The following is a 23857-nucleotide window of genomic DNA, read 5'->3' on the forward strand; positions in this document are numbered from 1 at the left end:
CAGGTCAATTGAAAAAGCAAAACTGTGAAGTGTCTTCAAATATACATCAACATATATAAAGAATAAAGTTTCCAATGATGATTTAGTTTTTACATGGGTTTAATTGGAGCTAAGTAATTCCTTTGGAAACCAACTGCTGATTAGAAACTAAAGTAACTCAACTATAATTACTCTCTCTGAACTTTGTCTCTTTTATTTTGAAAAATTCTGATTAGGAAAGTTTTCAACCTATATCAAGTGTTAACCTTGGACATAGCAGTTTGATGCAGTGATTGATGAGTGCTTTAATTTTAATGTTATCTACTGTAACAGAATATATGAATATATGGTTACACCACAGTAAAAGGTGTCACTCTTAACACCCTGTTCAGTAGGTAGGTTCAGGGTGTCCTAAAGGCAATTTCCCAGAATGCACTGTAAAAAACAATGAGCAAGGTCTGACTGAGCCTGCAGCACTGAGCACTGTCCTGTACATTTCTATGGGAGTCCGAAAAGGAACCCTTCTAGATTAGGAATCAATAGAAGACAGAAATGACTGATCGTCATTCAACACATAGTTTGCAGCCATGAAACACATAGAGCAATGATTGAATCAGTAACAGGATTGTAAATCTTTTCAGAAAGTTTGTGAACGTTTTAGATCTTGCAGGGAAAATGACTCAGTGATTTGGTTTTATTTCTTTCTGTCATCATAAATATGCTCCTACATAGAGTCTAGTCTGCATCAGTCGTCCTAGTTATGACATGAAAAGATAAAATGTTATACTGGAAGCCATGCACTCTTCTTTATGACACTAAATCTTTTACCGTTTCTTTTCCTCCACACCAATTATCAATTAATTAATTATCTGTTACCTCTTCTTGCTGTATCAGCACCCTGCTTTTCCCAACACTCCACACCCTTTAACTCACTATCATAAATCTGAATCGGAACCAAGAAACAACATAATATACCTTTTATCCGACTATATCACTCTGATTATATTCACTATATTCACTGCAGATTAAACAAACCATCAGTAAAGGCAGTGATCAGACTCACCTACAATATCAAAATACTGCTTACATGTTAACACATTAAAAATGTAACTTTATATATAACCACTTTTCCTCTTCTGTTTCCAAAACCACTGCACCGGACTCCATTCTAAAACCTTTCAATTTTAAATGTGAACATTTTCCCAAGCTCAAGCTGAGCATAGCCTCTCATCTAAAGACACCTTTCAAGCGTACAGAGAGTGAAAACTTAAAAGATTTTGGGGCAAGTATAATTTTAATTGTGCCTTGCTTAATTGCAAACATACCCCGAGAAAAATTAAACATGAGACTTTTACCAAACATTTAGGAGTTTTGTTAAATTCAGCTATCAGCTATTTTTTGTAGAAAAATCTAAACATTAACATTCATCTCCTTGCATGGAGAAAAATGGGGCAATGTAGAACATTTAACCAAAATCAGAGCAGATTATTATGATTTTATTTTGGTTTCAGGTAAAGGTAAAGGTAAAACCATAGACTGTATAAAAAGTGACGTCACCCGTAGGTTTCTGAAGAGCCAGTGTGAAGCTCAGGTCGACGCCATCTTGGCAATGCCTTACTTCGCTGGCTTGGCTAATTCAAATATGGGCAAAGACATGGCCCATGGGTGGAGCTGCCAAATGAAGCCTAGATGCTGAAACCAGCCACCTGTGATGGCACCCACCTGTCACTCAAAGTGGCCACGGCCTTAATTATGCATAACTTTAAGCCTTAATATCATTTAAATGGTTTATAAAAAAAAATCACCCCCTCGCAGTTGTCATGAACGGGGAAATAAGACCAAAACTGTTTTCTGTACCAGGCTGTAAACATGTTTATTTCTGCTGTGAAGTTGGGCATTTTAACATGGGGGTCTATGGCGATTGACTCTTTTGGAGCCAGCCTCAAGTGGCCATTTGAGGAACTGCAGTTTTTGGCAATTCTGCGTTGGCTTAATTTTTCATCCCCGGAGGTTGCCGCTCGGGTAAAACACAATCTTTGCAAACTAGCAGTGAGCAGCACCCGAACATCACTGACATCTTTGAAAAGTTATTTTCTAAGTCAGCTTCTTACTCTGAGTGATGATGAAGTGAGCTGCAGACAAAACACTTTTTCACACCACTGTATTTCTGGAGATTCACAACTAAAACAGTGTGTACACACAAAGATTCGGACTTTGTGTGTATCACAGGTTTCACATGGGTGTTTACGCCATCCCCAGCCCAACACAGGGATTTAGTCGCAACAAGGACTGCAGTGTAAGGGAACTGGCAATTCCACATTTTGAGAGAAAGAAAACTTGCAGAAAAAATGCCCCAACTTGGAAAACTAGCATCTTATTTACCTCACTGAGGGAGACTGACCAGTAATCAGTAGCTCTTAGTAGCATATCATTTTTTTTGTGATTTACAGTGGTGTGAAAAAGTGTTTGCCCCCTTCCTGATTTCTTATTTTATTTGCATGTTTGTCACACTTAAATATTTCAGATCATCAAACAAATTTAAATATTAGTCAAAGATAACACAAGTAAACACAAAATGCAGTTTTTAAATTAATGTTGATATTATTATGGGAAAACAAAATCCAAACCTACATGCATTTTGTGTTTACTTGTGTTATCTTTGACTAATATTTAAATTTGTTTGATGATCTGAAACATTTAATTGTTACAAGCATGCAAAAAACAAGAAATCAGGAAGGGGGCATACACAGCTTATAGCACCAAAACCATTAATCAAAGCATTAGTTCTGAGATGTACATTATTTGAACTGCTTTGAAACAAGCCTGGTAAACACAGAATTGTACTTTCTGAACCAGGGATGTTAGTTACTTTACTCTGTAATGATTTAAGTTACTCTGAGTTGAATGACCGTTATCTTCATCTTAAGTTATAGTTGGACTTAAACAACCACTTTTCAACCAAGCTCTTAAAGTAAGATCACACATTGTCCCATTGCTACAAGTTTTTATTATGAAAAAGAAGCCTACTGCAACAATCACAAACAGAAATGGTTTTACACAAAAGTTACTTAACACTTAATCAATTAACTCTTTCAATAATATACAAGGGAAAATTGTAAGACACACAACAAAGTTCATGAATTGGCTTTAAACAGAAAAATGTCCCAGCTGATCTATCCCAAGGCTCCTGATGTTTAGTATGGATTTTAACAGCTGAATGGACTCTTGGAGCAGATGAAGCGATAAGTTGAGCCACACTGGGTGTTACCCCAACCATCTGAAATTTGATTTAAAAAAGAGAAAAAATAACATTAACACTAAATCCATTTTTTGAGTGAAAAACTGTAATTACATACGTAACTCTTATTTGGACTTGTAATTTGACAGAGAGCATGCGACCATTGCTAGTTTGGTCGTGTTTACGTGTGAAACTCGAGACGGCCATACAGATTATAACCTGGCATGGAAAAAATTGTCAAATATCACTGTCAAATTTGACAAAAAATGTATAAATGTCTGATGTTGCCCTCTTCAGCAAAACAGCCAGGCAGCACCTTCACAGATAGTTCAGATAAAATGTACGTGGCTAACACATTAGCTAAGATTATAGCTATGTTTTCACCATGTTATATTCCCTGTGAGAAAATAGAAAAAGCTAACGGTTAGGTGATGTAGCTAGCCAGCCAAAGCAAACAGGTGGACTTACTGGTGGTGCGTAGGTAGATGCAGGGGTAGCTGCTGGAAGAGGACGGAGAGTACCAGTTGGTGTAATAGAAACCCTCACGGTCAATCCACATCCACCGGCCCTGAGAGACAAAGAGCACGAGTGTAAGGAAGTATTGTCTAAGTTTCTTCATTTGCTCTCATATCCATGTCCATCAAATCCAGAGGTCCTGGGCTTGATCTGGACTGACTGAGGTGGTATTTCTCCAGACCTGCAGGTTGAAGCCTCCCAGCCATGTAATGCTCTGACCAGCTGTCTGTGTGATCCTCTGGAGGAAGCTGTACTCTCTGGGGTTGGTGACCGAGGCCAGGTGGGCACCCATGTTGTTACAGTGCTCCTGTTGGACAGAGGAAGCACAGAGGAATCTTTGTAGCTATACAACAATGTAGTTGAAGCGCTTTGAGTAGTCAGAAAGACTAGAAAGGCGCTAAATAAGTACAGTCCATTTACCATTTACAACTAAATAGTTGTGTCATTTCATTTTCTTCCTCCAAATAGAATTGTCTTTAGCTTCGATGTGAACATAAAGCTCATCTTTTCATGGACTGCAAATGACAGATGAACAGGTACCATCCAGAGGCTTTGGCCTCTGTGTTGTACATCATGTTGCATTCATCATGTGCGTTGATGGTAAGTTCTAAAGTAGCCTAACTGAATGAATAACAAAGTCTATCAGATGAGAGGAAAAGCTACAACTTCAGCTGCATTGTTCACAGTGTGTACAAGCTTAATGGGACTGACGGCTCACAATAGCAACATAGAAGTGTTACAGTAGCAGTACCTCAGCACTGTACCAGGACATGGGAGTGTTTATGAACGTGAAGCAGCGAGAGCCGTGGCTGAACCAGCCGTCTGGACAGAAGTTAAAACGAGCTACAGAGAGAAAGAAGAGAGAGAATATTGAGTTTACTTCAACAGAGCAGTTTCATTGACTGAAATACACAGATAATAGGTCCTTTCTAATCTCACATTTTACAGCCTCCTACAGCTGAAACAGCTGTCTGTAATGTATCTGATAAACTTTGGAGAATAGTTGGAGTGGAGTAAAAACTAGGCAGGTTGTAGTTAACAGCCTAACACATGCAAAAATACTGCTATGGTCGTTTAAGCATATCATGCTTATACTTCTACGTGACATCTGTGATATTTGGAGAGAGGTGTTTATTTGAGTTCATTTAATTTCAGTGGTATCATTATTGTTGCCATGAAGACCTCACTCATGAAGGAATATAAAGGAAAGATTAAAACAATAATGTGGCTCTTACATTCAGGTGCTGCTGCCTCCTCAAACACATGTGCTGCACAAACACAAACACAGTCAACACACTGTATAGTTATATATACATATATTATCCAAATGTGCACTACTTTGCATTATCAAAATGTGTCAATATGTGTTGGTTACATAAGCTTAAGTCTTCTCATTGTGTGCAAATTTGTTGTTTAAAAATCTCTTTAATTGAACTTTTATCTATAGCACAATATGTGGAAAAGTTATGGACTACTTGACAAAGTATAACTGATAACTCAGATATGTATTTCAGTGTTTAGTTGACTATGAGCAGCCAGTCCTTTCTGATTACCGTTTCTGGGAACCAGGACAGAATCTTCTGGCACAAATACTTCCTCATCTTTCGCCATCATCATCATCTTCTTGTCCATCTCTGAAACATCAACAGCTACACTGAAGTCACTCAAGTTTCCCATGTGCCATATTTTGACATTGAATTTCAAATTGTGATGGTTACTTTTTTCTTTTAGTGTGCAAAGGTCACTTTGTACACAAAGAACCCACAAATTGACTGAACCTAAAAGGGACCGGTATCAAATGTTGGTCTTATATCTCAGCAAGCACAAGTCAGCAACACCAGCTCTAATCTGATGCCCATGACTTCTCAGGGGCTCTGCTGTTATGTACCACGCTGAGTTCTTGTTGTACTGTTTTGTCCTTCAAAAGGTAACCACACAAGCTGTTGAAACTGCTGTTTGTCAACAATTTATCTTGAATTATTTTTCCCTTCAAACCACAAACAGATTGACTAGTCAAAACAACTCAAAACAAGGGAGCTGGCCAACAGTCCTAAACTTCCTTTATCAATCCAATGAGCATCAGTTGTTCTTTAATATCCTGGTCTCTTCACCCAGACTGCTGTTTAACACACTTTAGAGAGGACACTAACCAGGTGCAGCAGCCATCTGTTCCTTCGGGGCCTCCACTGCTGCTTCTGTGGATGAATCACATTAATGATGGTGTCAGACAGATGCAGGTCTTACTGTCTGTGTGTATATTAAAGCAAAGACATCCAAACTGACCTGGAGCCTTCTCTTTGTCTTCAGCTGGAGCTGCAGAGAGAAACATGAAACTGTCAGTAACAGTAGTGTACTAGTTACTCTTCTGTCCCTTTCTGTTTATACTATGTGTGTGTGTGCACATATTGCATGCACTGCTACACACAGCTTTACAACAGAGTGCACAGGGTGTCACACTATGGTAGAGCCTTGCTGACTGACTCATGAGCACATGGATGATAGTGTGTGTGTTCTATATAAATGGTCTAACCCTAACCGTGTGTTGAATATGACCTGCAAATGCAGCACAGAGGAGAATGGACAGGACCAGGATCGTCTTCATGGTGATGATCAACTGATTGTTCTGTGTGGACAAAAAAAAACTGCCAATAAATATACAGAGATAGAGCATAACCATGAGCTCCATAGAATGAAAAGAAATACAGCAGGTGACTTACCCGTCAGGTAAATGTGAGGTGATGTTGTTGTTGGTGCAGTGATGACAGGAGGCTACCGTGCTCTTTATATACACACACCTGAACCACACTGAGTCACGTTCATGTGGGCGTGTGGATGGCAGAACGTTGTCTATGACTCAGCCCTGTGTGCGGGAAGATGATTACAGCATGCACATAAAGATCTGAACCTGAACTCTAAAACAGTAAACAGTTTGCACAAACCACTCCCTTGTTGTTGTTTTCAGATCAGGTCAGGTTCATGGTTTAAAAGAAATGACACTGGTCAGGATATGGAATTACAGCATGTGTGTCAGCTGTGTGTTCTGCACAATACTGCAATTTAAAAAAATTCTATTGTGTGCGAGTAAAAGTCCTGCTTTCAAAATTATACTTGAGTAAAAGTACAAAAGTATCAGCAGCAAAATGTGATCTAAATATAAAAGTAAACGTAGTCATGCAGGAGGAATGACCGCTGTCAGTGTTATGTTAGTGTCCACTGTTCCCCCCTCCTCCATCTTCCTGGGAGAGTCCTACTCCCCCCTCAACTGATTCTCAGGCTAACGGCCCTCTCATGACTGACGACCCCCCCCAGCTGATGAAACTCCACTCAAACAAGGCTGCAGGCCCCGATGGCATTTGCCCCGGGGTTCTAAAAGCCTGTGCCCCCCCCATGTGGAGTCCTTCAGCATGTCTTCAACCTAAGCCTGAGTCTTCAAAAGGGTCCCTATTCTGTGGAAGACATCTTGCCTCGTTCCTGTGCTGAAGATGCTGCGTCCCAGTGGCTCCAAGGACTACAGACCAGTGGCACTGACCTGCCCATGTAATGAAGACCCTGGAGAGACTGGTGCTGGAACAGCTGTGGCCCATGGTCAGACCCCTCCTGGACCCCCTTCAGTTCGCCTACCAGCCCCGGCTGGGAGTTGAGGATGCCATCATCTTCCTGCTGAACCACACCACAGCACGTGCGTCTGCAGCACTGTGTGTCGGACAGCGTGGTCAGCAACACTGGGACCCCTCAGGGGACTGCCCTCTTTCCCTTCCTCTTCAACATCTACACCACAGACTTCAGCTACCACACAGAGTCCTGACACCTTCAGAAGTTTTCTAATGACTCTGCTGTGGTGGGATGTATCAGCAGTGGTGTTGAGACAGGACTGTGGTGGGTAACTTTGTCTCAAGGTGTGAACAGAACCATCTGCAGCTCAATGCAACAAAGACTAAGGAGCTGGTTGTAGACGTAAGAAGGGCCAAGGCACCAGTGACCCCGGTTTCCATCCAGGGGTCAGTGTAGACATTGTAGAGGACTACAAGTACCTGGGAGTACACATGGACAATAAACTGGACTGGGCTAAGAACACTCGAGCTCTTTACAGGAAGGGCCAGAGCCGTCTCTATTTTCTGTGGAGGCTGAGGTCCTTCAACATCTGCCAGACAATACTGAGGATGTTTTATGAGTCTGCTATCCTGACTATCCTGTATGCTGTTGCTTGCTGGGGCAGCAGGTTGAGGGTAGAGGACGCTAACACACTCAACAAACTGATCCGTAAGGCCAGTGACATTGTGGGGGTGGAGCTGTCAGTGGTGTCAGAGTGGAGGATGCTGGCCAAACTACACGCCATCTTGGACAGTGTCTCCCACTCACTCCATGACGTGCTGGTCAAACAAAGGAGTACCTTCAGCGAAAGACTCATCCTCCCAAAATGCACCACAGGGCACCACAGGAAGTCATTCCAGCCTGTGGCCATCAAACTCTTTAACTCCTCCCTCTAAGTGTTAGTCTATGTAACCATAAGTCATTAAACTGGACATTGGACCATTAACATCACTGCAATACTTGAAATAATTGTGCAATATTCTCTGTTTAATACTGCTGTGCAATATGCCCTTTTCAGTTTAAAATTCCCTATTTATTGATATTTATTCATACTTCTATTACTGCTGTGCAATATCCACAGTCTCATAATCATCTTAATAAGCTACACTTAACTTGACAGTACATGCACTATTACTTATTTTATTACATTGTATTATTATACCGTACTACTTATCATCAACCAGTAAATCCACTTTGTACTTTATACTTATTTTAATTGTATACTTATATCCAATTTGTACTTAACTTATCTTGCCTGTATTATAGTGTATTATAGTTCGAGTTGCTTAGATCTTCTATTCCTGTGTGCACTGATGTGATAGTGAGCAGCTGTAACAAAAGAGTTTCCCCTCTGGGATCAATAAAGTATTTTTGATTCTGATAAGAAAATACTAACAAGTTATTTTGGGTATTATTTGGGGTAATTATCATTAGTCATGGCCATGGTCTAATAATATATATGCCTGTTCAATTCAATTCATTTCAATTTTATTTATAGAGCGCCAATTCATAACAGAAGTTATCGCATTGTGCTTTTCCTATAGAGCAGGTCTAGACCATACTCTTTATAATATTAATTACAGAGACCCAACAAATCCCACCATGAGCAAGCATTTGGCGACAGTGGCAAGGAAAAACTTCCTTTAAGAGGGCAGAAACCTTGGACAGAACCAGACTCAATGATGGGCGGCCATCTGCCGCTGCCGTGTTAGGTTTTGAGAGAGGTGGGGGCACAATGTAAAGACCACGTAGAATTTATTTATTCATTTTTATATAGTAAAATAGTAATTGTAATGTTAATATTAATAAATTAGTAATAATAGGAATGACAGCTATAGGAAGAATAATGTCAGCATCAGTAACAGAGCCAATAACAACAACCATAGTAGCAGTTGTTGAGCAGGAACACGGGGGCAGCAGGTGGCCCACAACCACAGATCCAGTCTCTGCAGCTCTGGAGACAGAAATACCTGCTGAAAGCGACAGAAGGAGAGAGGAGAGAAACGAGAAAGCACAAAACTACAGGAGAGAGAAGATGTTGAGTTTGTAACATAAAGTACTGGTATAAAAATGCATACAGATGGAGAGGGAGAGAAGGAGAGAGGTGCATCATGTGAAGTCTCCCGGTAGTCTAGGCCTATAGCAGCATAACTAAAGGATGGTTCAGGACTCACCCAAGCCAGCCCTAATTATAAGCTTTATCAAAGAGGAAAGTCTTTAGCCTACTCTTAAATGTGGAGATGGTGTCTGCCTCCCAAACCCAAACTGGGACCTGATTCCACAGGAGAGGAGCTTGATAACTGAAGGCTCTGGCTCCCATTCTACTTTTGGAGACTCTAGGAACCACAAGTAACCCTACATACTGGGAGCCCAGTGTTCTAGTCTGATAATATGGTATTATGAGATCTTTAAGATACAATGTGGGAGTCAAAGGACAAATCCTGATCAAAGATAACTCTGAGGTTCCTTACGGTGCTGCTGGAGGCCAGGGCAATGCCATCTAGAGTAAATATATCTTTAGATAATTTGTCTCAGAGGTGTTTGGGACCAAGTACAATAACTTCAGTTTTGTCAGAGTTTAACATCAGAAAGTTGCAGGTCATCCAGGTCTTTATATCCTTAAGGCATGTTTGAAGTTTAGTTAACTGGTTAGTTTCATCTGTCTTGATCGATAGATATAATTGGGTATCATCTGCATAGCAATGAAAGTTTATGGAGTGCTTCCTAATAATACTGCCTAGAGGAAGCATATATAAGGTGAATAGAATCGGTTCAAGCACAGAACCTTGTGGAACTCCGTGACTAACTTTGGCGTGCACGGAGGACTCACCGTTAACATGTACAAACTGAGATTGATCTGATAGATAGGATTTAAACCAGCTTAGTGCAGTTCCTTTAATGCCAATTACATGTTCCAGTCTCTGTAATAGGATGTGATGGTCAATGGTGTCGAACGCAGCACTAAGATCTAACAAGACAAGTACAGAGACAAGTCATTTGTAATTTTCACCAGTGCTGTCTCTGTGCTATGATGCACTCTAAACCCTGACTGAAAATCCTCAAATAAACTATTGTTATTTAGAAAGTCACACAACTGATTGGCGACAGCTTTCTCAAAGATCTTAGATATTGGTCTATAATTGGAGAGTGTAGAGTGGGTTTTTTAATTTGGTTTAATTACAGCTACTTTAAAGGATTGTGGTATATAGCCTGTTAATAAAGACAGATTGATCATATCCAGTAAAGAAGTGCTAATTAAGGGTAAAACATCTTTAAGCAGCCTAGTTGGAATGGGGTCTAAGAGACAGGTTGATGGTTTAGATGAGTTAATCGTCGAAGTCAGCTGAAGAAGGTTGACAGGAGCAAAGCAGCCAAAACACATCAGGCTCTACAGCTGTTTCCAAGGTTCCTGTGTTTGAAGACAAGTTGGCACTGGTTAAAGGCAGGACTTGATGAATGTTTTCTCAAGTAGTTAAAATTTTATCATTAAAGAAGCGCATGAAGTTGTTGCTACTGAGAGCTATAGGAAAACATGGTTCAATAGAGCAATAACGCAGTACTATAGTACTATATTACATATAGTACAGTATCATTTTCAACATCCACATGAATATTGAAATCACCTACAATAACCACTTTATCTGTTTTAAGGACTAAACTTGATAAAAACTCTGAGAATTCAGATAAAAACTCAGAATAAGGACCAGGAGCGCGGTACACTATAACAAATAGAATTGGCTGTTGTATTTTCCAGAACTGTTCTGTTCATCATAAGCAATAAAATAGACAAATGTGTCCTAAGGTACATAAAATATCAAAGTATAAAGTATATAAATATATATATGTTGTGAAGTTACTTAGCAGATAAAACATTTTACTGGATGATAATTAGTGTTTTTTTCAGTGCTTGTTAATTCAATTCAAACACAGGTCAAATTTGACCTGCAAACACTAAGGGTGTAAACCCTTTTCAAACACAATAGGAGTACTCCAAAATTATAAAGGAACAATGTAACTTGCCTGTTTGTGGTTAATAAGGTCATTTTGAAAAAATCAGATTTATTGCAAAAGTCATCACTCCATCTTCCCTAAAACAACTAGATTATTGTGGCGTAGGTCATACATACCCTGTAATAATAGAATAGGTTTCAAGTAGTTAAAAAAATACTACAGCATAAGTTCTTTGTAAGATCCCAAATTGTTACCCCCTTATACCATAACTGCATATCTTCTTCCCCAGTACCTACATATATGTATTGGTACGTACTGTACTGGTACAAAAGATTGTACCAGATTAACTCAGGAGTAATTACGCTGTACATTGCGAGCTGTAATCTAAAGCATTACCGGTATATCACACACAACATTTGTTAGTAGGATAGGTTGGTTTTGATCGTTCATGTTGAAAGTAAGAAAAATATAAAATAACTTGTACTTGAGCAAATATAGTTACTGCTTATGAAACTGGGTTCTTGTTTGTCTTTCTTGCATTTTACTGACTGAATGTTCATGTGCTGATTATTCTTTGGCTTGTTGAAAATACTTAACCAACTCAAACAAAACAGGCTGTTAATGTGTAGCTTCAAGCATTGAAAAGACACTCAGCAAATATGGTGATTGATCAGTTATTGAAAATAGCTCTCCAGGATTCAAACTATTTCTTCATAATGGTGAGGCCTTGAATGAAGGTCATAATTTTGACCATCAGTAGTTACATGTGAAACTGTGTCCACATCTGAAGGCTCATAGTGGAATAAAGAAGTCAAAAGTCTGTTTATTGTTCCTGTAACAGTGGATTATCTAAGAGAAACACCTGACATCACTGTCTCAATCAAGGAAGCAAGACGCCTACTTTATACAATCATAAGGAAAGGAAAGTTTTATTGTTTGTTTCTCCAGAGATTACAGCCATTTATGAGTACACAGACTCTTGTGTAAGAATTGCATGTGATTAAAGTAGAGTCGGCATCTACACTGATGTATGGCTGCTGGGAATGTTACTGTTCCTGCAGTGAAATAGAACGAACTGGGTTGCTAGCTTGATGTCATGGTTTTATTTCCATATTTTGGTGGAAATTTACCCACTTCACCAGTCTCCTGAGAACATGATTTGGGTATTAAATTATGTTTTTTTCCTTGGAAAAGTTTGGTGAGGTTTAGGTGTAAAAACTACTTGGTTACAGTTAGAAAAAGATCAGAAAGATTAATTCTCACAGCCACTACAGGTTTTTGTCAGCTGAACGTAAACATAGGTTTCTTTAGGCATTTGAAGAACTGATGCGGTTGTTTCTGATATGTTGGATTTGGTCTGTCTCATTGAGAATGCACGTCATTGTGGTGTAGTGTTTTTCCATTTTTACCATGTTAGAGCATCTTTATCTTCAGTCATGTGACATATTTTAGAGTGAAACAGATCAAGATCAGCATTAACTTTGTCCTGTGTCCACAGAATATGTGGGTGAGGTTAGGTTATGAGGGGGATTTAAATCGAATCCTTTAGATGTGATTGGACCACTGACAAGCACTGACAGTTGCTGACTCTGAGGATAGACAGTATGGACATCTACAATATGTGAAACATGACGCATCATTAATAATATGTTGAATAAAACACCACAAAGTAGTAATCAGCACGTACATTTTAAGCCTGAATGTTTAAGATATTTGTCTTTTTAGTTAGCTGCTGCTGACTCAGTCAAAACTGCAAGAGCTTGTTGCAGGTTTAAAAATCCTCGATCATATGGATCATACTGTTTATACTGATGTAATATTACTTCCACGCAACTTTCAGATTGAACTATAGAAAATGTATTACATTTGTCAATTGTTTATTCTAAACATCAATACGCTAAACTCTGATTCACATGTTGCTAAATCCTGATTGGTGCACGGAAGTACGTGACATCACCTTTTTCTAATTGAAGCCTCGCCCACTTCTGACCAGTGAGAAGAGCACAGAGAAAATAACAGAAATCAGAAATAGAATCCAACCTGTTTTAAGTTTGGCACAAAATGCTGTGTTCATGTAGGAACCCATCACTCATTTCATCATCACTCAGAGTAAGAAGCTGACTTAGAAAATAACTTTTCAAAGTGATGTTCGTGTGCTGCTCACTGCTAGTTTGCAAAGATTGTGTTTTACCCGAGCGGCAACCTCCGGGGATGAAAAAGTAAGCCAACGCAGAATTGCCAAAAACTGCAGTTCTTCAAATGGCCACTTGAGGCTGGCTCCAAAAGAGTCAATCGCCATAGACCCCCATGTTAAAATGCCCAACTTCACAGCAGAAATAAACATGTTTACAGCCTGGTACAGAAAACAGTTTTGGTCTTATTTCCCCGTTCATGACAACTGCGAGGGGGTGAATTTTTTTAATAAACCATTTAAATGATATTAAGGCTTAAAGTTATGCATAATTAAGGCCGTGGCCACTTTGAGTGACAGGTGGGTGCCATCACAGGTGGCTGGTTTCAGCATCTAGGCTTCATTTGGCAGCTCCACCCATGGGCCATGTCTTTGCCCATATTTGAATTAGCCAAGCCAGCGAAGTATGGCATAGCCAAGATGGTGTCGGCCTGAGCCACCATCCTGAGCTTCACACTGGCTCTTCAGAAACCTACAGGTGACGTCACTTTTTATACAGTCTATGGTTTTACCTTTACCTGAAACCAAAATAAAATCATAATAATCTGCTCTGATTTTGGTTAAATGTTCTACATTGCCCCATTTTTCTCTATGCAAGGAGATGAATGTTAATGTTTAGATTTTTCTACAAAATACGAGCTGTTTGGCTGATAGCTGAATTTAACAAAACTCCTAAATGTTTGGTAAAAGTCTCATGTTTCATTTTTCTCGAGGTATGTTTGCAATTGAGCAAGGCACAATTAAAATTATACTTGCCCCAAAATCTTTTAAGTTTTCACTCTCTGTACGCTTGAAAGGTGTCTTTAGATAGTTTTTGTCAGAGCGTTTTCTCAGAGGCTATGCTCAGCTTGAGCTTGGGAAAATGTTCACATTTAAAATTGAAAGGTTTTAGAAAGGAGTTTGGTGCAGTGGTTTTGAAAACAGAAGAGGAAAAGTGGTTATATATAAAGTTACATTTTTAATGTGTTAACATGTAAGCAGTATTTTGATATTGTAGGTGAGTCTGATCACTGCCTTTACTGATGGTTTGTTTAATCTGCAGTGAATCATACATTGTTTTAATTGTAAAACTAACTATGAACTACACTTATCAGAGTGATATGGTCGGATAAAAGGTATATTATGTTGTTTCTTGGTTCCGATTCAGATTTATGATAGTGAGTTAAAGGGTGTGGAGTGTTGGGAAAAGCAGGGCAGAGTGCTGACACAGCAAGAAGAGGTAACAGATAAGATTTAGTGTTATAAAGAGTGCATGGCTTCCAGTATAATAATAAAATAATAATAATAAAACTTTATTTATAGAGCACTTATCAAAACAAAGCACAAAGTGCTTCACAACAAGAGAAATAAAATACCACAGTGAATGATGAAATAAAGAAATAAAATACATAAAATACACAAAAGCAATAAAATAAACAGCCAGTTCAGGTAAAATCAGGATATGCTTCCAGATAAAAATGTGTTTGGAGAAGAGACTTAAACAAAGAAACTGACTCAGACAACCTAATTTCTTCAGGGCTGAAGAAAATTTATCGACATCCAGTTTTTTATGTCAGACAGGCAGTCCTGCAGAAAACTCAGCGTACTAAGGTCAGTGGGAATTGACAGGGAGGTACAACTGTGTGTCATCCGCATAACAATGAAAACAAATACCATATCTGCGGATGACATCACCCAAAGGAAGCATGTATAAAGAGAACAGTATTGGTCCCAGAATTGAACCGTGATGCACACCATACTTGATATGGGAAAAGGATGACATGAAGTTATTAGTGCTGACACGGAATTTCCTATTGGATAGATAAGATGAGAACCAGTCTAGTGCAGTGCCAGATATGCCCACCCAGTGCCTCAGTCTATCTAAAAGAATGCCATGATCAATTGTGTCAAAGGCAGCACTTAAGTCCAGCAGCACCAGAATTGAACACATGCCTGCATCTGCATTCATTAATAGGTCATTATTGACTTTGAGAAGGGCTGTCTCAGTGCTGTGGTGTTGACGAAAGCCAGATTGGAACGTTTCAAAGGTATTATTGTTTTCCACAGCAGCAAGAAGCTGCTTAGATTCAAGTTTTTCGAGAATCTTGGAAATAAAAGGCAGTTTGGAGATTGGGCGATAGTTATCCAGAAGGGTGGGATAGCCCAGGTTTATTTGGACTGGCTGGACACAAGCAGTTTTAAAGTAATCTGGGATGCAGCCAGTAGACAGTGAGCTGTCTAATAATTAGCAAAAGGTGGGCAATACAATCCATACAACTTCCAATAAATACTTAGTTGTGATTTTGTCCAGAGGGCTGGAGGATACTCTCATAAGAGACATGATGTCTGCGAGTTCAGGCAGAGTAACAGCAGAAGAATTGCTCAAAGAATCCCTGAGCGGGTGATCCACATCTAAAAAGGCAGGATTGGGGGTGATATCAGATCTTATTAACTCCACCTTACTAGCAAAGTGCAAAAGAAACTTTTCACAATCAGCATCCCAATCAGCAGGGGCACAAGGAGAGGCTGGGTTAACTAACTGATCCACAGTCTTAAATAGGAATCTAGGGTTGTGCTGATGGGCAGAAATAAGTGCAGAGAAATGACATGTTCTTGCATCCTTCACCATCCTATTATAAAGGAGTAATAACTAGTAATAACTGACTACTAAAGCAGCGCTTTGAGTGGTCAGAAAGACTAGAAAGGTGCTATGTAAGTACAGTCCATTTACCATTTAACTCTTTCATAGCCACAAAGTGGACCTGGAGACCTGATTTCTTCCATCTGCGTTCTGCTCTTCTGCATTTCCTTTTACAGCTTTGAATACTGTTATTTAACCATGGCTGTTTTCTAGTCTTTGGGTTTGGTCTATTTTTCAGAGGAGCTATGAGATCTAAGGTTGAAGAACACATGTAGTTAAAGAAACAACCAAATCGTTGGTGTTGGAGGAATCGGGAAACACACTGCCAGGAGAATTGAACAGTTTACAGAATTTTGAGGCTTAGAGTGGGATAAGACAGTACTAGCAGCCTCTAATTCACAGTTAAAAACAATGCATAGGTGATCAGACACAAACATGTCCCTGATTTCCACAGATGGAGTTTTCAGGCCCAAAGTAAAGACTAGGTCTATGGTGTGGCCACAGGAATGAGTTTGGCCAGACACATGTTGTTGAAAGTTAAAAGAGTTAGTGATATTTAAAAAATCAGCAGCAAGGGCATTCAACATGTCATCAACATGAATATTAAAATCATATCTATCATAATTTAAAACAAGACTGGATAAAATCTCAGGGAGTTCCAACAAGAAGGAGCCAGCTAGTTTAGGGGGGGCGATAAATAATATATGACTGGGAGGGGACCACCAAGTTTAAACATGAGCTCTTCAAAGGAGGAAAAATCATTGCAAGCTATGAGGTCACACATGAAATGCTTCCTATAGACAGTAACAAAGCCCCCACCTCGATGACAAACCCTAGGGCAGCTAAAGTAGTCATAATCTGGAGGGCAGCTGACTGTGATCACCAGGACATAATCAGGATTCTGTTAAGAACATAAAATCTAAATCAGTAGAAGAGATAAAATCATTTAAAATAAATGTTTTGTTAGAGAGGGATCTTACATTGAGAAGAGCCATCTTAAATAGTCTGTGCTGGTTCAGATTTGAGGTTGAGAGTGGAGGTAGGGTTCTAGCCTGGATCTTTATTAAATTATTATTATTGCTGTGTTGGCTGTGTCTGTTTCGTATTAAGGACCTATCCGAAATTACCACAAGAAGTAGCACTAGAGGGATCCGGGCTCCAAATAGCAGCACTATGATCAGTCCACAAGGGGGAGTTAGTGACAGCAGAGTGTGCGTGGCTGTTTTTGGTGGGCAGAGAAGAGAAAGAAGAAGAGCGAGGGGAAACAGGTGATGTAAATAGTCAACTACGTGAGGAGGGCAGCACAGCGTGCTGCAGGTTAGCCGCTAGCATGCGACTACCTGACTTGTTTGGGTGAAGACCATCTCGTGCAAACAAGGAGGAACGAAAATAAGTTAAAATTGTGATTAAAACCAACGTCATGCGTGCTGCAGACAGACTGGAGCCAGGTATGAAGGCTGAGGATCCTGCTAAGACGGCCAATTCCATGACCTAGTGTAGGAATTGGACCCGAAATGAAAGAATGCTTTCCGGTGCTGTTGAGCAGGTCAAAGAGGTGGATGAAGTCTGCTTTCATCAGCTCCGATTGCTGACGGGCGGTGTCATTGGTGCCCACATGGACTATGATTTTTGTGATAGTTGTCGGGAGTGCAGCCAGAAGTCTGGGGAGGTTTTCGAGGATGTTGGGGGTCGTAGCTCCAGGAAAGCAGTGTGTGACTGCATTAACAAAGCGGATATTCCTTACTATTGAATCTCCAACTATCAATGTAGTTGGGGGGATGAAAGGAGGTAGAGTCGATGATCGTGGAGACCGCCAAGTTCCATCAGCTGTCCCTGGGATAGTTGTGGCCGGGGAATGCTGTGGCGAGGGGGCGACGTCCTTCTTAGCAGAAGTGTTCTCTGCCGTCTCAGGACGAATGAGACCTCCAGAGCTTCTCCTGATCACGGCCTCTTTCCATAACTTGCTGTGAGTGGAGGAGGAAGACTTGACCGCTGGAAAAAGGGAGCGTCCCTCCAGTGGAGGAAAGTCCTGCGTATCCAGGATGTCAAACCTGTTGGCCAGCGGGAGGTCCCGATGTGAAGGAGGGGGAGGCAGGTGCTTTGCACCATGTCTGTCCTCACAGGCTACAGTCCAGTGCTCCGGTTGACGTGGAGTCAAACTCACCGGGCCCTTCTCACCACCCCTGCCGACGAGTGACCGTGCATCCACTGGGGCTCGGCAAGGAGTAAAAATGGCCATTACTTTGGGCTTTGCACCCACGATGAACCACCAAACATTCAGGTTTGGCTGAAATGGCTTCATGCTCTGGGGTGCCAGTGATGATGGAGACGAGCCACGGAAGAGTGTGATCATTGTCCAGTACTGGAGCAGTCAGGGGAGTGAGATGGGATTGTCGCATTCCGGTTGCTGCAGCCAGAGGAGCTGAGGACTGCAAGGTGTTTTGCCTGGGCCGAGGTGACAGTAGAGAACTCCTTGAGACGGTAAGGTGGCAAGATTGACACTAAACCATCACGCTTGCAGTTAGTCCGTAAAAGTGCTCAAAGCTTAAAATCCTCAATAAAAGTGACTAGCCTGGCTAGCCTAGCCACTGGGCTAAAAACAAACCTAGCTGAGGTAGCAGCAGTGGAGGCTGTCCGGTAAAATCATGTAAAGTTGAAAGCCAGCTTAAAATCACTTAAGATCCATATGTCCGATGACTAAAAACATTTACCATGTTAAAACATATGGGTAAAACAATAGCCAGGAAAAAAGTGTAGCGTAGAAAAGTGGCTTAAAAACTAGCTAAAATGTCAATTTATGGTGATTTAAGATGAAGCCTCTGGCGGGCACACCAAACGTCAATACATGCGCAGAGATGTCTCCTGTACTTCTTACATTAAAGAAGTTGGTAAAATTGGTATGTTAATATTACACGCACTTTGACCAAGTTAGAAATTAAGGTTTTAATATAAAATGTGAAAGTTTCTTAATCCACTTCCTGAAAATGCAAAATGCAAAAAACACACAGAGCACCAGGTTCAGAAGAATCCCACTGAGATTCATTTGCCTCATTATGAACAATGTCCCTCATCAGATAGATGAAAAACAGGGTTATATTACCGGTATGCGTTAACATAAAAAAAAGGCTAATCAGCACCAAAATACACTGAAGGAGGAGCCAACACCTCCCAGTCATTCTAGTGTTCCAGTGCTCCACTAAAATAACCCCTATAAAACCTTAAAAATTCATAAAACCTTATTTGAAGGAATTCTCACAATCACTGTAAGACATTTATGTCTCTGATTTCCTGAACTTTTAGTGGAAAGGAGGAAAGGGGAGTATTATTATTATTAGGTGTGGGCAATTATTGAAAAACTGCATACATTATATTGATATAACAAGTGTGTGCTTGGTCTCACTCCTTTTAATAGAATTAAACTAGCTGAAGTGACTTTGCTCACCTTTGTGAAGCCTGAAACCCACTTGTTGCTGCTTGCAGCTTTAATTTTGGGTAGTTGAACTTCTTCCTTCTGGTGAGTACAAAGAGGTTTGAACCATTGAGAAAGGCCCTTAACCTCAACCGCACTAGTGGAGCTGCTTAGTGACCAGCAGATCACTGTTGTACTGGGCAGCTTCCAGATGTGAATGTGTGTAACTGTGTGAATGTGATCAGGGCATTCCTACAAAACAGAGGCTTCCTCTCAGTGAAACTTCCCTGAATAAATAAAGGTTTTAAAACAACCGTAGTTTGCAGCTGTATTTATACATATATATTTATATATTACAAGAGTCTGGTCTTTTGTTATTATACAATGGAAATGTTTCATGCGACATGAAGACAACAATTTTTGGTTAATCTCTTGGTTGCTATGGTCTCTCCTCTTTTCATTCTTTTGCAACTTACCGTAACACTTTATGTATTTCAATGAGACATGAATGACCATTTGCAGATTCAAACATTTATGTCTGATAAAATCTGCAGGAAATTCCTCATTGTGTTGTATGCAGTGTGTAAATCTGGATCCAAAAGCAGAACACAGGCAGATATCCTTAAAAGGTTCAATAGTTTATTTCACTATGTCCAAGTAATGAATGAACTCGAGGGAGCAGATTTGACGTTTTCACCGCTGCGTTGGCAGACAGATGGAGAAGTTGCTGGTTGGAGCAGACAGGCAGGCAGGTGACGTTGCTGAGCAAGGCACACTGGTAAGCAGGCTGTGTGGCTGAATGAGGCAGGCAGAAGGCCCAGGTGAGTGTGGACCTGAAGCACAGGGAAAATACTGGTAAATCAAAGTCTTCATACACAAAACTACTGACAGTGATTGCTTGGCCAAGGTGTCTGTACCACATGGTAAACTGAACGATCTGCTGAAGACTGGAGAGGAGAGCCGGGGTTTTATACTGCAAGGGTTGATGATGGATGAGTCCCAGGTGTGCGGGTGAGTAGGTGGCAGGAGCTTGATTACTGGGTGAGCAGCAGGTGAGTAGGTGGAGTGCCAAGACCAGACTTACACACACATATGCACACATATGTCCGGGAGAGAGGACAAACAGGAAACACCAGGATGGGAAAACAACTGGGAAAGGGATGGGTGGTGGAGCCGAACCATGACATGTTGCTGTTATAAAATTTACTATTGATGGGAGCCAAGGACACGCACATGCACACACAGACACACGCACAATTATTTTTCACCCACTTTTTTTCCTGCATTAGGACTTTTAGAATCTGATATATGGCCATATACAGTATGAACACATATTAGCTGTATATGTTTACATATAGGAACATGTATTTTGATCCAGTATCTGTTTTTCACATACAGTATATTAAAATATGGAGCAGAAATGTTTGTTTTATAGTTAATGTTAATTGCAGTTAACTGCCACCCAGCATTGTTGATATCTTTTTGGAAAAAGAACAGTTGTCATTTGCTCTACTGAGACAGCATTTCCATTTGAAATTAATGATACATTGGTCATTTTGCCCTTTTGCCAATAACATGGTTCACCTCATGTTTCATGTTGAAAGCTGTCAGATCTGAAAACATCCTTAACATTAATGTTGCATCATATTATCATATCAGTAATGTCATATCAGTATTATTTATATCAGTATTTGCTTATTGGTCTCATGGAGAAATTTAAGTAGTGTGTCCTTGAGAGATAAATTACAGGACCACAAACACACTCACATCTAGACTTGTTCAAGTGTGCGTATATAAAGACCAGGGCAGCCTCCTGTCATCACTGCATCACTCAGCTGATACCTGAACACCTCACATTTACCTGACAGGTAAGACACCTGCCGTCTCTTTGTCTTATTCCATATTATTATTATTACTCACAGAGAAACGAGAAAGCACAAAACTACAGGAGAGAGAAGATATTGAGTTAGTAACATGCAGTAATGGGATAAAAATGCATACAGATGGAGAGGGAGAGAAGGAGAGAGGAGAGAGGTGCATCATGGGAAGTCTCCCGGCAGTCTAAGCCTATAGCAGCATAACTAAGGGATGGTTCAGGACTCACCCAAGCCAGCCCTAACTATAAGCTTTGTCAAAGAGGAAAGTCTTAAGCCTACTCTTAAATGTGGAGATGGTGTCTGCCTCCTGAACACAAACTGGGATCTGATTCCACAGGAGAGGAGCTTGATAACTGAAGGCTCTGGCTCCCGGTCTACTTTTGGAGACTCTAGTGTGCCTAATGTGCTATGCACATTCACACACTACTTATAATCCACCATACTTCTTGTTAGTGTGAATGCTAACACAGCATAATGTTTTTCTTTTCAGAGGAAGAGTCTGAGATGTTTTCTGCTGGAGAGATGGCTTCATCCTCTGAAGGTTTATTGTCTTTATATGAAACATTGAACATAGAGTCTGTCCAATATAAAAAAATCAAATAAATCTCTTTTCTGTCCAAGTTATGATCTGGTCCTTTCTCTTCTGCAGGTCGTTTTTTCACATGTCCCTCTGGTTGGATCAGATACAAGAACAGCTGCTATCTGTATGTGAGCAGTGCTGCAGTAATTTAAATGATTTACTTAAAGATACACTTGCAGTCAGAATGTTCCTTTTAAAATGTATTTCTCTGCTGTTCATCTGACAAACTGACTAACATGAAAATACTCATTCTAGATTTTATTACATTAACACAACATTTGTGTGTGTGTGTGTGTGTGTGTGAGTATGTGTGTGTGTATGCCTCCTTCCAGGCTCACTGTGCCAGTCTGGGAGCCTTCTGTCCATCATGTGTTTGATTACAATTTCCTCCAGGAGCTCACTAGGAGATCAGGAAGCTCTGGCTCCTGGATGGGATGATTCTACATCCAGGTTATTAGACCATCATACATATTTAATAAGAAGATGAATCACTGTCAGCATACTGTATCTATCAATCAAACCGTCTATAACAGATGATTTTCCATCCAGGTTAGACTACATGAACATAAAAATATGAAAGTTGTGGGCAGAAGTGTCCAATAAAAGTCTTCTGCTTGTTATACCTCATGTGTCTTGTGTCCAGGGCTGGAGATGGGTGGACCAAAGCTCCTTCAAGTAGACTGGACTACTGGAGCTCACAGAATACTGTCAGCCACTACCAGTACATCCACCTTAATGCCAGGGGTAAGACAAAACATTTCCATCTGTCACTTCAACTCTTTAGTTATATTTAGCTAGCTAATAATACTTCTGGAATTAAGATAAATGTCTTTTTAGCTTGACCACTGCAAATTTTTCAGTTTGATACATACTTTAATTATTAGATTTTTAAAGGTTTTGTAAACCCATGAATGATCATCATTACAGGCAATATTAGGCTTGTGTATCTCAACACAACAATGAATTTTCTCTTGCAGCTGGCTGGTCCAGTCATGACTGCAATAATGGATGGCCATCCATTTGCATGAAGAGAACTGACACCTGCTAAACCTGACCCTGGGATACAGCTGTGTGTACTGATCTTAATCATAATCCTTGGAATGTGATGGAGGACATTTTGGAGAAGTGTTAGCATACAAACCTTGCTTTGTGACTCTCCTGTCACAGGAGTTTAATGTATTGGTGCTGTGCTTTTCAAATCTAAACTTTTAACAGTGACAGACTTGTTGATTATTTAATGCTGTACATATGGAACAAAATGCTTCTTCCTTGTTGCTACAAAATCAGATTTGTAACGAGGACACAGGGCCAGTGGTGATTTCTTTTTTAACTTTGGAATACAAGTTTTGAAATTTAATTTCTATTATAAATTAAAATACATGTAATAAATAAATAAATAATGTTTGATGGACTGTATTATTCGTATGCCGTATTTGCTAACAGCAACATTAGCAGCTTCATTCAAGTCTTGTAGAAATGAAGAATATAGAATACTATCCACAACATCTCCAAGAAAATCTTTTTTGTATGCTATTGTAATTCTTCCATTTAGTTATAGATGAACTTATAAACTCAGTTTAACTCAACACTTGATAGCAAATGTTACCTGCTTGGTGTTGTAGCATAGACCAAGGAGGTTTTCTACACCTGTAAATGTTCATTGTTGCACATAAAATCTATACAATTTACTGTATATAAGCAGACCATACATGGTCAAAAACATTCCTTTCATGGTCAACTAATGTCAATGATGCTAATTCTACTTCCATTGGGTACCTCTATTTTGTTAAAAGGTGGAACCTGCACTAACATGTGGCTAGTTGGGTCTCCTGAATGCACCGCTAACCTCCAAATACTCTCTCTTTCAACTGCTCAACAGCAAGTGAGAGGTCTGTGAGCAACCAG

The 23857-nt window shown here is 40.0% G+C and overlaps 1 protein-coding gene and 1 long non-coding RNA gene across 5 annotated transcripts; one reads left to right on the forward strand and one right to left on the reverse strand.

The window, feature by feature from the left end:
* Nucleotides 1–2966: 2966 nt before the first annotated feature.
* LOC122873183 (ladderlectin-like) lies at nucleotides 2967–6538 on the reverse strand. Of its 4 annotated transcripts, none has more exons than XM_044189570.1 (10): nucleotides 6451–6535; nucleotides 6287–6356; nucleotides 6017–6046; nucleotides 5884–5928; nucleotides 5287–5382; nucleotides 4969–5001; nucleotides 4485–4576; nucleotides 3915–4040; nucleotides 3686–3785; nucleotides 2967–3256 (listed from the first exon to the last, which is right to left on the reverse strand). In XM_044189570.1, exons 2-10 carry the CDS (start codon nucleotides 6333–6335, stop codon nucleotides 3186–3188), a joined length of 642 nt encoding a protein of 213 aa, XP_044045505.1. In that variant the 5' UTR covers nucleotides 6336–6356; nucleotides 6451–6535; the 3' UTR covers nucleotides 2967–3185. The 4 variants fall into 4 exon arrangements, with proteins under 4 accessions (XP_044045505.1, XP_044045506.1, XP_044045507.1 ...); XM_044189571.1 differs by having other exon boundaries at nucleotides 5287–5367; nucleotides 6451–6530; XM_044189572.1 differs by lacking the exon at nucleotides 4969–5001 and having other exon boundaries at nucleotides 6451–6538.
* Nucleotides 6539–18489: 11951 nt separating this feature from the next.
* LOC122873799 lies at nucleotides 18490–23368 on the forward strand. Its single transcript, XR_006377515.1, has 5 exons — nucleotides 18490–21363; nucleotides 21863–21913; nucleotides 22022–22402; nucleotides 22596–22696; nucleotides 22930–23368. It is a non-coding gene; the product is annotated as an uncharacterized LOC122873799 (long non-coding RNA).
* The last annotated feature ends 489 nt before the right edge of the window (nucleotides 23369–23857 follow it).

The sequence above is a fragment of the Siniperca chuatsi genome, linkage group LG3 (assembly GCF_020085105.1).
Source record: "Siniperca chuatsi isolate FFG_IHB_CAS linkage group LG3, ASM2008510v1, whole genome shotgun sequence".
NCBI classification, from domain to species: domain Eukaryota; kingdom Metazoa; phylum Chordata; class Actinopteri; order Centrarchiformes; family Sinipercidae; genus Siniperca; species Siniperca chuatsi.

Excerpts from the sequence above, each read along its gene's own strand:
- LOC122873183 (XM_044189570.1), bottom strand. The coding sequence starts at position 6,335 with ATGAAGACGATCCTGGTCCTGTCCATTCTCCTCTGTGCTGCATTTGCA. Across the intron at positions 6,047-6,286 it reads CCTCTGTGCTGCATTTGCAG|CTCCAGCTGAAGACAAAGAG; the intron begins GTCATATTCAAC and ends TTCTCTCTGCAG. Across the intron at positions 5,929-6,016 it reads AGACAAAGAGAAGGCTCCAG|AAGCAGCAGTGGAGGCCCCG; the intron begins GTCAGTTTGGAT and ends ATTCATCCACAG.